The sequence below is a fragment of the Myotis lucifugus genome, unplaced genomic scaffold (genome assembly GCF_000147115.1).
Source record: "Myotis lucifugus unplaced genomic scaffold, Myoluc2.0 scaffold_39, whole genome shotgun sequence".
Lineage (NCBI taxonomy): Eukaryota > Metazoa > Chordata > Mammalia > Chiroptera > Vespertilionidae > Myotis > Myotis lucifugus.
Genome location: NW_005871087.1, coordinates 1,934,073 through 1,950,000, shown reverse-complemented (window position 1 = coordinate 1,950,000; position 15,928 = coordinate 1,934,073). Strand labels below are relative to the sequence as shown.

At 41.7% G+C, this 15,928-nt stretch overlaps 1 protein-coding gene across 1 annotated transcript in view; it reads right to left on the bottom strand.

The window, feature by feature from the left end:
• Positions 1 to 15,928, bottom strand: part of GADL1 (glutamate decarboxylase like 1) — a 138,294-nt gene that overhangs the window by 30,499 nt on the left and 91,867 nt on the right. Inside the window, exon 14 of the mRNA XM_023752908.1 lies at positions 11,174 to 11,263. Coding sequence (XP_023608676.1) covers positions 11,174 to 11,263 — 90 coding nt within the window. The remainder of the gene's footprint in view (positions 1 to 11,173; positions 11,264 to 15,928) is intronic.

Here is a 15,928-nt window from a genome sequence, read left to right as displayed (position 1 = left end):
TGTATCATCCGTGTGTTAGAATTCATCAGTTATTTCTTTCTCATCGCCTGAACTTCTTGCTGCCATTTTTTCTCCCCCACACCCCAAATGTTGATAATTGCCAAGACAGGGTAGCAAAGCTGACATAGGGGTATATGGAAAGGGTACTCATACTCAAGTGTCCGAAAATGCTTCCTGTACAAGCTGAGGGGTTAATAGCCTAATTTTAAGGTGACCAGACACAAGAATTCCTTGTGTACTAGGCTGGAAGTTGTAAGTGGTGTAGAGAAGACTGGATCATAGCCATGTTCCTCCATGGGGGTACATATCTCTGGGGCCTCCAGGAGGAGAGAGCACATGAGATAAGCCACAACGAATGCAGGAATAGTGGGACCTAGGCATGAGACACTAGAGACAAAGGGAGCAGTGTGAGAAAATGCAAGGAGGCAAGAATATGAGCATTCATCTCCGTTATTAAACACTGAGCAGCAAGGCTGGCTTCAAGGGTGTGCAACCTACGTAGTCACACAGGTGCCCACACTTAGAAGGGTCCCAGGCTTGATTTAATGCACTGCTGTCACACTGTCTTGAAATTCTTTGTAATTTTTGAAAAAGGGACCCCCCACATGTAAGCAAAATGGCTGACTTGCACTATCTTATTTACTCTGTGCAAATCCATAACATAGTACAGTGATTTAATGAATGAGCAAACTGAGGCATGGGATGGTAATGTACTTTGCCAAGTGGTATACCCTGAAGAATTGATGAAGCCAGGATCTGAGCCCTAGTTTTTCTTACTGCTAAAGGGATGTGTTTAAACACAGTGGTAGGCTGGCTTTCCAAGTAAAGACGAGAGCAAATTGCTCAGCTGGCTAGAGCGCAGGGGACATGAACATGAGGAGGATTAGCAGGAGACAGAGCAAGAAGGTTGAGGGAAACTGGATCACTGCAGTCCCCAAATGGTTATGGTCTCTTTCCTTTAGGACAAAGGGAAACATGGAGGGGCATGATCAAGGCTGTACTTTAGAAAGTTTTTATTGTAATGATATATAAGGTAATTTGCAGGGGGACAAACAAAAAGGCAGGAAAGAGACATTTGAGGCTCACATAGTCCTTCGAACATGAGGTAACAGGATTAATAATAGTGAAAGCTCATGTTTAATGAGCACTTACTCTGTCAGACACTGTATTGGAATTATGCTGTTCAATTCCTGTTAAAACCCTTTAGGGTAGGTCCTTTTTATTATCCCCATGTTATTGATAAAAAAGAGGAGGCAAACAAAGTTTAAATAACACGTTTATGGTTACATAGCCAGAGAGCAGCAAGGGTGTGATTGATTTAACTCCAGATCCAGTGATTTAAACTCCAATAAGTCTCTTAGCAAGATGTTTTTTAACTAAAAAAGTTCTAACATATATATGAACAAAATTTTAATATAATATTGAAGAATGATGTTTAAAAAAAAACAACCAGAAGGATAGAGTTTTAGCAGCTTTGTGAATCAATTATAAGGCAATTCCATTTAAAACCCTTTTTTCCTGGCACAAAAACAGAAACACAGATCAATAGAAGAGACTGAAAATTCTAGAAATAGAATAGAGTGTTTTTAAAAATGTAACATGATAGCACAAGCTTCCCATAATAAAAAGTGTTAGGAAGAATTATTTGATCAATCAAATTTAAATAACTGGATAATAATTTGGGGACCCGATCATGTTAGATGTATATTTTTACACTGTACACAAAAATAGCTTCCACATGAATTAAGGAGTTAAATACAAAAAATGAATTACAGAAAACCAGCAGGAGATGGAATAGAATATTTATCAGATTTGTGAGAGAACAGTCACTTCACTTTGAAGCAGTGGAATAAATCATGAAGGAAAAGACTGACAGATTTGAATACATAAAACATTTAAACTTCCGTCCAAGAAAAAACACACAGCAAGACTAAAAAAGGACATTATACTTAGGGCAATATTTGCATTCCATCTGACAAAGAGGGCTTTAAAACTCAAACTTTATATGCCCTCATCCAAATTTATAAGGAAAACATCAGACTTCAAAATATAAATATGTAAGACAAGCGAAAAAAATGAACACACAGGGGAGAACAATCATTAAAGAAAAGAATAGAAAATTGTTCAGTTTACCACCAATTAATGAAAGTAAAGCAAACTTAAGATTTTTCACCTTTCTTTCTTTTTTTAAGAAGATTTTTAAAATTGATTTTTAGAGAGAGAAAGGGAGAGGGTGAGTGAGAAACATGCATCGATTGGCTGCCTGCAACCCAGGCATGTGCCCTGACCTGGCATTGATCCAGCAACCCTTTGATGCATGGGACAAGGCCCAACCAACTGAGGCACACTGACAAGGGAAAGATTTTCCACCTTTCTAAATAACATTTTCCCCCAAACGGGCACCACACAATGTTGCCACAGCTGGATTGAAACCTGTGTACCCATTCCTCAAGGGTGGCACTGAAAATGGACACAACCTTCTTAAAAATCCGTAGCGTCACAATACCTAGACAGACTCGGGCTCAAAACCACACTGGTTTTCATAACTATTAGTTACATACTGAGCACTTTATCTTCTGGGAGTAATAAAAGCAAAAGTGGATGTGAGCATGAAGATGTTTATCCATCACTGTTTACGATGGAGAAAAACTGGAAACAAAAGAAGCACCCCTAATTAAGGGGACGGCTTTATAAACAATAGCACAGACTATTGAACAGGGTAAGACAAGTTTAAGTTTTTCTTTTTAGAAGTCTAGTCCAAAGAGATGAAGACAGAAACAGAGGTAGCTTGAGGCGAAGCAATATTAAGAGAAAATCATGCAATATTTCCTTCAAGGTTGTCAGAGCCTGGGTGTGTATGTCAATTGAGGGGAACAATATATTAGAGTTAAAACATGAAAATGTGAGGGGAGAGGGAGAGAGAGAGAGAGAGAGAGAGAGAGAGAGAGAGAGAGAGAGAGAGAGAAGGAGAAAAGCGAAGAGGGTGGGAGGGAAGGAGAGAAGAGAAGGGGGTGGCGAGTTTGACGGGAGGGTGAGGTCCCAGGCAGGACACTCAAAGGTAAACACATTAGAGATTATTGAGACAAGGATCAATTTGATCCTTTGAGAATTCCTTACTCAGGCAAGTGTTTCTTGGTTTGGCACCGAATCCATCGCTAGCCCTGACGGAGCGATGTTGTAATTCTGTAATATTTTATAGCACATTTATTCAGTCAGCATTTAGTGTGTCACTTCTCAGCTAGGAAAGGAACAATGAGCAGAAGTGCCACCAGGGGGCAGGTTTGGTACTGGCAAAGGGACTAAGAAGATAAACAAAACAAAAAAAGTCTTTTCCTGCAGCACAGGGTGCATTCTTTGTTTTGCAATAATTGTCCAGAACAATGTCCGTAACAGCTGTGTTATAGGTATGGATTTTGTTCCATAAACTCGGGTGTGCAAGAACATATCAGTACCTTATATCCTTTAAATAAAATTAAAATCAACCTGAAGCCACTGGTCCTACGAGGCCAGGTTAAAAGTCAATCTCAGCCATTGTTATGGCTCCCAGGGCCCTAAAGGGCCCCAGAGAGGTTCTGGGAGCCTTAGCCAGGGCTGACATTTAGGCCCAACATACGAAATGCTTATGCTCTGAACCAACATGATCCCTTGATATGGCGTCACTGTGCTATGCCTTTACCTGTTAAGAATGGGCAGATTCCAATATCTGGAATACACATGTGTGTACACACACATGCACATGTATGTATATACACACACCTCCTTAGGGCACTCAAAGAAGGGGAGCTTGGAGTCACCCCTAAATGTGGAACTCTTGCCTCCTGCTCTCCTTTTCCTCTCCTCTTTCCCCTGTGCCTCCTTTCTGCCTCCAAACTCATTGCCTTTCTTTCATCATTGGCCAGATGAAGCTTTCAGGAAGACAGATGTCGTCAAGAGACACGCTCAAGAGAGGCATGGAGCCCAGAGGCCCTGTCTAATTCCAGGGATGAGAAAAGGAGAAAACACAAGCACAGAATATACCCATATGTCCCAATTGTGTGGCTGCATTTGCCACAATATTGCAATTCTTAAAATCCCCTGTTTACAAGTCTGCAATCCAAACATGAGTGATTGGATACGCCAGTGGCACAGATGGTGATGGGAAGAACATCAGAATCAGAATCCTCCAAAATATACAGAGGCTCTCAAAATGTGTATGAGTACTTATGCACATTTGTGAACACACACACATGCGCACACACACATGCACACACACAACAGAAATCCATGGAGCATAGCAGGGGGCACTGAAGCCTCACTTACAGTCCCAAGAAGTGGCCTGTTTGGATGTCTTGCCTGTGAGGCTCCTATGGAAAAACATCAACCTACTCAGTTTATGCAGCCTCATCTTTCAAGAGCTGTTAATCAGAAACTGCCAGGGAGAATGCTAAATTCTCTCTAAAGATATCTGGAATACCATATCAAGTTACATGCCAAATAAGCAATAAAACAACAAGCCCATCAAGCAGGTTCTAAAGATTTATTCCTCTTCTTCGTTGAGGAGAAAGGAGCCTGTTATAAATGACTAACATTAGCCACAAATCTGCAGGTCAGCAAATAAAAAATAGTCAGAATGACCAGGCGTGAGTGCAAAAGGAAAACATGTTCATTACTTTTAAGAATGTAAATTTTGTTGGCATAATGTAGGATTATTTACGAAATGTCGACAAAAGAGGAAATCTTCTGCCTTATAACACTGAGTAATGATGAGACAAAACCGACTGATGGCATTTTCAATTACATTCTCTGGGTCTTCCACAGTCCCGTTTATCTTTACAGTCTATCTTCAACTTTCTCGCCCTCTATATGTGATCACTAGGCGGGAGGCTTCCGAAGAAACAAACTCATAAGCTTATTTTAGGCAGTCACTTTAGAGAGAGGGGTCACTCTACTTCAGTGCCGAAAACTTTCAGAGAGCCCTGGGAAGCCTGTTGAACATCTCACTCTACACCATCACGGGCAATGCCTCTGAACTTAAAATCAGTGCAGATAGTGGGGGAATTTTAGTAAGGAGAGAGGGAGAGAGATATGGGAAGAAATGAGAGATTATACACTATGTCTGGGAAAAAGTCATGAGAGAAAATAGTTTGCAAACTAATTGTATAATCATGATCTCCAAACTAAACTGTCCCAGGTGGTATAAGACGAAAAGATGAGAACATATCTTAATAGATATTTACAAATTTTAAATTCATCATTAAAAAAACTTACCTTGTATATTTTTAAATATATATACTGTATTTATAAAGTAATGCATGTAGATAATTTGAAAATAATAAACATATATTGAGGTGAAGGCTCAATTACTTTTTTACTTTATTGATTTGAGAGATAGACATATAGACATTGATTTGTTGTTTCACTATTTATGCATTCATTGGTTGATTATTTTTTAATTGGTTGATTCTTTTTAAAAAATATATTTTTATTGATTTCAGAAAGGAAGGGAGAGGGAGAGGTAGAAACATCAATGATGAGAGGAAATCATTGATTGGTTGCTTCCTGCTCACCCCCCACTAGGGATCAAGCCTACAACCCAGACATGTGCCCTTAACTGGAATCGAACTCAGGACCCATCAGTCCACAGGCCAATGCTCTATCCGCTGAGCCAAACCAGCTAGGGCTATTGGTTGATTCTTGTATGTGCCCTGACTAGAGACCAAACCCGGAACCTTGGTGTATTGAAACAACGCTCTAACCAACTGAACAACCCGGCCAGGTCCTCAATTCTTTTAACTGTTAGGAATATGTGGTCAAACCCTGAATAGCCTTTGTCTAGATAAGCACTCAAGGAAACCCCTGGCTTCTACATGTCAATTATGCTATACTGTGGTTTATCATTGTTGTTACTATTTTCACAAAGGCAATATACACTAATTGTAGAAAATATATTACAGAGAACTACAAATGAAAGAAAAAAAATCACCTGTAACTCTATATCTAACATATTTTGGTGCCTATTGACTGCCTCTTTTCTAACCATATATACAATATTTTATATGTATATAAGTATCTATACATAAATATGCTTTTTCAAAATTGTTATCAAACAATATTGGCTGTTTTATAACTCATTTTTAATCAATAGTAAATTATGAATATGCTATTTTGGGACAGAATTTTAATTGTCTATACCAGGGGTAGGCAAACTTTTTGACTCGAGGGCCACAATGGGTTCTTAAACTGGACCGGAGGGCCGAAACAAAAGCATGGATGGAGTGTTTGTGTGAACTAATATAAATTCAAAGTAAACATCATTACATAAAAGGGTACGGTCTTTTTTTTTTTTTAGTTTTATTCATTTCAAACGGGCTGGATCCGGCCCGTGGGCCGTAGTTTGCCCACAGCTGGTCTATACACTAGAAATTTGAATAAAGTTACACAGTAAAATTTAACCATTTCCCATGGTTAAATATTTAGTGTTTTGCCATTTTAAATAATGGCTAGGCTCTTCTGAGTAGCTTTTCTGCCCCCACAATTCTGTAACTATTTCAAAGGATACATTTCTATAAACGAAATACTTGGAAGAAAATATATGCCAAATTAAGATATTTGATATGTTTTATAAAGTTAGTCTTCAGAAAATGTGTACATATTTATGCTCATTAGCAGTTATAATGCGTCCCATGGCATTTGCACCAACACTAGGCATTAACACTAAAACCACAGTAATTTTCTGATTTGATTAGTAAAAGCTATCAATTACCTAGTCCCTAACTAGTTTCCTAACTAGTAGGAAAACTGATGAAACTCCTCTGGCTCAGTTTATTGGTTCAGGGTTCTCAATCATGGAAGCCACAATAGGTTGAGATGAAAACACCCGAGGATCAGACATGGAGGCCTTTGGATGCCAGGCAGATGGGACTAGATTTTATCCTGGGGATCAGTCATTCCATGGGACTGATACTATACCCCTAGGGAGTATTTAGGAAAATTGGGCAGATGCTTTAGTTTTCACAGTGTTTGGGAGTTGCTACTGGTGTTTAGTGGATGGGGACCAGACATGTTAGCTGCCCTGCGATGCACAGAACAGTCTTGAGCAATGAAAAGCTATCTCATGCCTTGCATAACTTTCACATATCTTACTGGAAATGCATGAGGGCAAAGTCTGATGACAATTACCCAAGCCTGGCACCTAACTCTATTTTATATACGAATGCAAGATAATCTGTGCCCATTGTTCATAAATACTAAGTTTTCTGCTACCGTGTAAACTAAGGGGAAAAGATTTTCTTCAGAGCTTTTCCTAGGGTAGTGCACCATCTTGAAAAATTATTGTTACCAATACCACACCGTTTCAGTTACTTACATTTACTATGATTCTAAGAGCATGTGTGAGAATCTTATAACTTCCTCATGCCTTCTCATATTGTCATGCCCAAGCATTTCTGTAATGGAATACATGTCTTTATTTTAAACTAACTTATTTCTCCTTATTACATGCAAGGCATTCTATTGCCTTTTACAAAATTACATGTAGGCAGGTCATAGTTTCTACTGGTTTCACTTTAGGAGATTAAAGGAAACAGTGACAATACTTATTCTAACAGTGGCCATTGGGTCTCCGCGGTGGAAAGCTGCTGCTGCAGAGCCCAGGAAGCTATTCCGGGCTTCTCGCAGGGCAGCGATATGATGAAGCCGAGCTGGAGGTAGGACAGTGCAGAGAGTAGGAAAATAAATGGGAAAAGGAGAAGGCAGGAAGCAGAGACCAGACAAGAGCAAATATAACCTGGGCAGGGAACTAATGAAGACCTAGAAAACTGCAATGCCTGAGAGAATCAGAAAGAACATTTTTATGGAGAAGTCGTTGGAACCCAGTGACTGAATATAGTGTCACAGAGTGACTGTCAGTGTTAGTAGATTGCAGAATGACCGTGTTCTCAAAAACAGTCTCACGTATGTGCACACACAGTTGAAAGCACACGCAGACACAGACAACACACACACACACACACACACACACACTTACACACTATGAAATGCCAGATTCATTACCAAATAATCCCTCTCCTCTCCTGCTGTCAAAGGGAAGACTTATTACACCACTGATTCTGAAATCTGACAGCTAAACCTGACACTAGGCTGAATCGAAGGGGCAAAGCCTTATTCAGATTATTTATTTGTTTGTGATTCTCCATCCAAGATAAACCCCGAGATAAATTTCAAGTGTGCTTTAAGTGAACTCCAGGTTATAAATCATGTATTGCATTCTCATAGTACAGTAAGCATAAAACCACATAGATCAACAATAGATATATATGCCTCCCTTCCTTGACAGATTCATGCGCACACACCCACACAAAGAGAGAATAAAAGGAAACTAAGAATCTGAGAACCAAGGATAGTTTGTCAGCAGGGTACATGTTTACTAATCAGAAGCAACCATAGCAATTAACATAGTACAACATTAGACTGGACAAGAAAACCATGGTTCTAAATGACAGAAAAAGCATTTCAAAATGACGGGACAGAAAATCCTAGATATTAACCGTAAGAGAATCAACACTGAAAAATATTGGGGAATAGAAGAAAGTGGCCTGATTTATATTCAATTTTCAGTTAAGAATAACCATGTATTATATGCTGAATTATCTGAAGTTAGCTTCTATATTCATCGTCGATTTCACATTTTCTGATAATAGATGATGTAAATATTTCTTTAAATAATAAAAAAGTGAGTCAAAAATATCTCCAGACATAATGGGATGCTTTAGTTATCCTGATCCATGTCTGCACAAAAGTGCTGTCAGTAAAGCACAAATATCACATTCTTGGTTGCTTTTCTTAATAACTGAAACGTGAGAAAAATAGCAACCAATTCCTTCTCACCTCTAAGCAACCATTCCCCCACTCCACCTAAAAAAATGTCAGTTGCATTCCATCAAAGTGGGAAATGTCCCTAGAAACCTCACCATTAAATTCTCACATTGTTCTTTTTATGGGTTACTTACCATCTGAAATGTATTCTTTAGCACTCTCCTATTTGCCATGTATGGCAACAACGCAAGACAAATCCCAATGACTATGCTAACCGCCTAAAACGGGTAATGAGGGCTGGTCTAGACTGAGGCACAGATAACACCATCCATCTCTCCCCAACTCTGCTGCCTGGTCTCAGGTTTGACAAGAGGCAGAATATTTATATATTGGGGCTGTATTATGCTGCAGTGCAGGAGATTTAATGAGACATAAATACATAGAAAATGACCTGAGGCTAAAAGGAGATGCTGTAGGTAAGGTTATAGGTGGCTACAGCTTAAAGACCATGGTCTTCCCTCTTCCTCCTAATTAGGCGCAAATTCCAAGCACCTTGACATGAAAGATGGGGACCCCATGACCCAACCTCTGCCTGCTACTCTCATACCTCCTGCCACTGTCCCTTTGCACCCCTGTGGTCTTTGAATCATACTCTACTTTCTTAAAACTCTGGGTCATCATGCTGTCATTCTTCCTGAAATATACTTCTTTACAATTGTCCCCTGGCTGGCATCTACTTATTATTCAAGACTCAGCTCTAGTATTGCACACCGGGATAGATAGCCTTCCTCTCTGCTTTCAGGGTTTACCTCCACTAGCAACTACTAGTTACCTTGTGATTGTCTGTGTACTCATTTTTCTCCCCCAACATGAACTTCCTATGGGCAGGGACTGGGTCTTTTGATATCTATATCTCTGGTACACAGCATAGTGAATACTCAGTAAATGTTTGATGCTTGCCCGACTGGGAGTTCTTCCTTTTCTTCTACAGAGCAAGTGAGCCAATGACTATACAAGCTGTTAAAACTACCACTGATTTCCCCATTGAGGGTTAGGGAGGGGTTTGCAAGTCAGAGCTTGTACTAACCAGAGTCATGGAGCCAGCTGTGCTTGAGAGGGAAGACACAAAGGACAGAGGATTACCTAACTTCATGTGACCAAGTGTCGTGAACTCTCTCTCTACATGTCATGGCCACAGAATCCTCAGGGGAACTGCCAGTAGGTCACTTCAATGTGCACTATGTCCACCCAACACGGGAGTGGGATCAAGTAGACTTGACTAAAGAAACGTCACAGCCCTAGAAATTTGGGTTTGCAGTGGTTCTCAACCTGTGGGTCGCGATCCCTTTGGAGGTTGAACAACCCTTTCACAGGGGTCACCTAAGACCACCCTGCATATCAGATATTTACATTACGATTCATAACAGTAGCAACATTACAGTTATGAAGGAGCAACGAAAATAATTTTATGGTTGGGTCACAACATGAGGAACTGTATTTAAAGGGCCAGAAGGTTGAGAACCACTGGTTTAGAGGCAGGATAATTGGCAGGCCATGCTAGGGGAGGTGCTGATGAGACACAAGAAGTCCATAGAGCCTGGTGCTTCATCTCATTCTGGATTGTCAGCCTTCACCAACTGTGTTCAATAATCAGTTGAAATCCCTTGTTGGCAACCCTTTTCTTTTTTATCCCATAAGCCCCACAGGCATATGATGCAGGGCCTTTGTTGAAAGAACAGAAAGTCTCAATCTCACAAAGGACCCCCGATGTAGACTTCTAACATTACCTCCAAGTGAGAAGATGCAAGCAGTCATGTACTAGCAAAACTGAAAGAGGAAGCTGTTCCTCATGTAACTTTAATCTTGGGTCCTCTTACCAGATCCCAATTTCTGAAGTGAACTGTAAATCAGAACTTCTAATACATTCTATAACCATCTTGCACACAGCACAATTATTTTGAATGTGTGTGTCTGTCAAGTATGTTAATTTGGTAAATGTACACAATATTTACAACTGTGTGGAGTGCCATTGGTTTTTAATACCCTAGGAGCCACCTCTCTAGTTCTTCAAGAAGTTCTAGCATGTACAGAAGCCTTTATAGCAGGGGTCCTCAAACTACGGCCCGTGGGCCACATGCAAATACAAATATTGTATTTGTTCCCGTTTTGTTTTTTTACTTCAAAATAAGATATGTGCAGTGTGCATAGGAATTTGTTCATAGTTTTTTCTTAAACTATAGTCCGGCCCTCCAACGGTCTGAGGGACAGTGAACTGGCCCCCTGATTAAAAAGTTTGAGGACCCCTGCTTTATAGGATCAATAGAGAATGGCGCTGACTCTATTGCGTCAAGAGGAAAAATACAGTTTATTTATTACTTACCAAATTAAGTTTTTCCCAGAACTCAGGTCCTTCTTTCATCTCTCTGAGGCTCGGTGGAATGTACCAAAAGCAAATATTGGCATATTCAGGCTGAGGATTAAGGAAATTTGAAAGTTGTTAACCTAAGATTAATCTTAGATGCAATTAAAGTCTTAGCCAGTTTCTTTAAGAGTTATTATGTGTGTATTATGTTGATAACAAATCAGACTCTGCAAGAGTAGACATCCATTTTGCCTTACTTCTGATAACATCCTACTGGGAAATTTCCTTCTCAGTTGGGTGCACCTAGAGGGTCCTTCCCTCTAGGTAAGGATGCACACACCATCAAGAATAAACAAAGTTTGAAGCTGACTCAACCTAGTTATAACCATCATCACCCGATGTACATATGCCTAGCCTTGCCTGAGACAGGAATCATTCCTTTGTCCAGTGAATCAACACTATACGCACACCATTGGCCCATTAGTCACTCAGTAGCCATCTCAGTTATCAGATCTACTGTCCTGGTATCACCGTGTTAGTGTTCAAGTAACCCTTATTTTACTTAAAAATACGAGTAGTGATGATGGCAATTCAGATATGCCAAAGAGAAGCGGTAACGTGCTTCCCTGAAGTGAAAAGGTGAAAGTTCCCCAACTTAATAAAGAAAAAAAAACATTGTATGTTAAGGTCGCTGAAATCTATGCTAAGAACTTATCTTCTCTCCATGAAATTGTGAAAGAAAAAGAAAACTGTGCTAGTTTGTAGAGAGAGAGCACATTCACATAACTTTTATTACAGCATATTGTTACAGTTATCCTATTTTATTATTAGTTATTGTTGTTAATCCATTACTAATTTATAAATTAAACTCTGTCATAGATATGTATAGGAAAAACATAGTATATTCAAGGGTTTGGTACTATCCCTGGTTTCAGGCTTCCACTGGGGTTTTGGGCCGTATGCCCCATGGATAAGCAGGGACTACTGTATATATAATTATAGACTTTGATTTTTCCTAAATGGAAAGAATTATAGTTCACAGACCTAAGCTCCAAATGGATCTTTGCATTTCTTTCCTTAAGTATGTATTAGGGCTATATTTAATCAATCCAATGAATGCATTTGTTAACAGACTAAGCAGCTTGACACTTAGGCGAATCTCAAGGTCTAAATTTACTTCATTACTCTAAATGGGAATACACAGAAAAGAGGCAAATGCAGATCACACACAACAATCCTTCGAAGTAGGAACTCTGGAGAACCATTGAGAAAGCCACCTCCACTGCTTGGGGGCCATCTGGCTCCCACAGATAAAATATCCAGGGCAGAAGGCGTCCTAATAATGAAAACCCACCTCAACTTTCATTACAAGAATGTGACTGTTTTCAGACCCCTAAAGATGATGGTAAAAGGTTCCTCCTGCGATTTTTAAGCCTTTAGGAAGAATATATAAACAACTTTTAAGTCACTTCATTTTTTTTTCCTCATGACTTTTTTTATTAGCGCTATCAAAAGACGGTGCAGTTCTGAGGTATAAAGCACTTTCTATAAGCTCTGCAGCTACCAAAGCCAGACAAATGAAGAAGGCAATTCAAACTTGAGAAAATAAAGATGTAACTAGACCTCAAGAAAATAAAGATGGCAGCTCAAACTCTAGGAAATAAAAGTGACTCAAACTCACAGTCTAGCCAACTGTATAGTTGTTGTTTCACCCCCTCCATGTGTAAGTACCATCCTAAAAGTTACAGACACTTTCTTACAGCATCATAATGCCATCATCACCTTACCTAATAATAGACAAACATGCAAATCGACTGTACCTTTGCTACGACCACCAGCCAATTGGATGAGTAGGCAAATTAACCAAACAAAGATGGTGGTTAATTTGCATACGTAGGTGCCCAGCGGCGATCAGAGCCTGCAATCAGAGCTGAGAGGTCCCCTGCCCAGGCCTAACGCCTCGAGGAGCCGGCGATGGTGGGGTGCAGGGGCGGAGCCGGCAATCGCGGGGAGCTGGCAGTCCCCTGCCAGGCCTAATGCCTCTGCCACAGGCATTAGGCCTGGGCAGGGGCGGAGCCGCCTATGGCGGGGAGCTGGGGGTCCCCTGCCCAGGCCTAATGCCTGGGTCAGAGGCATTAGGCCTGGGCAGGGGCGGAGCTGGCAATGGCAGGGAACAGGGAGGGAGCCGGCGATGGGGGAGCAAGGGTGGATCTGATGAATGCGGGAGCTGGGGGCCCCCTGCCCAGGCCTAATGCCTCGGCCACAGGTGTTAAGCCTGGGCAGGGGCGGAGCTGGCGATGGTGGGGAGCAGGGGCAGAGCCGGCAATGGTGGGGAACTGGGGGTCCCATTCCCAGGCCTAATGCCTCAGCCACAGGCTTTAGGCCTGGGCAGGGGTGGAGCTGGCGATGGCGGGGAGCAGGGGCAGAGCCAGAGATGAGGGGGAGCTGGAGGTCCCCTGCCCAGGCCTAAAGTCTTGGTCAGAGGCATTAGGCTTGGGCAGGGGCAGAGCTGGCAATGGCGGGGAGCAGGGAGGGAGCCAACGTTGGGGGGGGGAGCAGAGGCAGAGCCAGCAATCACGGGGAGCAGGGGTGGAGCCAGCGATGATGGGGAGCTGGAGGTCCCCTGCCCAGGCCTAAGGACTTGGCCACAGACATTAGGCCTGGCCAGGGCCCAAGCCGGCAATTGGTGTGAACTACAGAGGAAACACCTTTTCTGACCACTCATTGACTAAGCTCCCTGTATGCCACTGGTAATATTCTTAGTAACCTGGGTAATAAGAATCCAATAAGGTGATCTAAGGTTTTTTACCACATTCTTGGAGAAAAAAAGGAATGTCCGCTGCTGGAGGGCTAAGAAATGTCATATCCTGCCCTAGCCGGTTTTGCTCAATGGATAATGCCTCGGCCTGCCCACTGCAGTGTCTGGGTTCAATTCTGACCAAGGGCATGTACCTAGGTTGCAGGCTCCTCCCTGGCCCGGGCCCAGGTCAGGGCTCAGGCAGGAGGCAACCAATCAAAGTGTTCCTCTCACTTTGATGTTTCCCTCTGTCTTTCCCTTTCTCTTCTACATTCTCTAAAAATCAATGGAAACATATCCTCAGGTGAGGATAAAAAATAATAATAAAGAAATTATTATTATATGAAAGACACATCTTGAAAATGCCTAAAGAAAGTTGTCATTTTTTCATGGTGAAGGGACTGGAGTCCGTGTTGATGAAAACACCTTGGTGGCTGCGATGACTGGCAGTGGCTGCAACAGCGGGGTGATGGGGCTGGTGCCTTCCCCTGATCAGCCCGGTCGCCTCCCACAAAGGGAGGCCAGACTGTGGCTTAGGCCTGCTCCCCAAGGGGAGCAAGGAGCAGGCCTAAGCCGTCAGTAGGAAATCCCTGAGGGCTCCCAGTATGTGATAGGGGGCAGGCTGGGCTGAGGGGACCCACCCCCCCATCCAATGCACAAATTTTTGTGCACCGGGCCTCTAGTGCTTAATAAAATTACTGATAATTCCCTGGTATTATCCAATAATCAGTTCATGTTAGAAATTCCCCCGTTTCAAAATGTACTTTTACAATTGGCTTGTTCGAACTGGGATTCTAAAAGCTTCATAATTTGCATTTAGTTTCTATGCCTCTTCTATCTCTTTGAACCTAAAGTGATTAACACCACTTTCTCCTTATTTTTCTTCATGCCACTGAACTGTTAAAGAAATCAGGTCAGCTGTCCTATAGAATGCCCTACATTTGAAACTTTTCTCTTGCTTCTTTGAAGTGTTACCAGAAAGTCATTTAAATATGGGTTCTTTTGCTATCTTTGCAAGTCACTACTTTTCAGGAAATTTGAACTCCTTTGTGGATAGTGATGGAAGCCACAATCAGAATTCTCTGGAGCAGGTTTTCCAAAACTTGTCTGAAGACCTGGACTACTGCAACAGTCTCCAATTTGTCTCATTTATTCTTTTCTCATCCTGTCTTCACCCCACCCTCTCCCCATTCCTCTCTTCCCAAGACATCCTGCATGATCTTATAAAATGGATGTCAGGCTCCTGTCTCCTTAAAACTTCTCCAAAGATTACACTTGGAATAAAAGCCAAAGATCTTACCATGACCTACCTGATTCCAACTGATCTCCCCATCCACCTCTCCAACTTCATCAAACACTGCAACTTGCACCCCTTGCTTAATATACCTTCTTTTGGCTCCTCAAACACACAGAACTCTTTTCAGCTTTAAGCCTTTGCCACTCTTTATTGATTCTACCTAGAATGCCTTCCCTTCAGACAACAGCAAGGCATGCTGTTTACCATTATTCAGGTCTCAGCTCAAAGATAACCTCAGAAGACCATACCTGGACAACCCACACCTAAGAAGCCACCCCCCACTAATTTCTTGTTTTAGCATTTCACCCTACTTATTTCCATTATAATACTTATTGTTAGACAGACCTGAGCAGAGTAAGAACAATTGGCCTGGTACAGAAACTCACCAAGACAGAAAGCCCTGGATGCCTAGCAAGGGGCAAACTGGGAACACAAGAACCTTGCCCCCAGGATAACCTATCCTCCCCTTGCATATCACTGGTCATGCAGTTTGGACCCCAGATCTTTCATATCGCTGGTCAGGTGGTTTAGTCCCCCTGACCTTTTCCTCCCTAAAGATACCATCTAGGCTCAGAAAAGCGGCAAAACCAGACAACTGACACAATAGCTGCCTCAGGACCAGCTGCATTGACTAATGATCCCCCTGCACTGGCACTGACCAATCAGTGGAGACTATGAC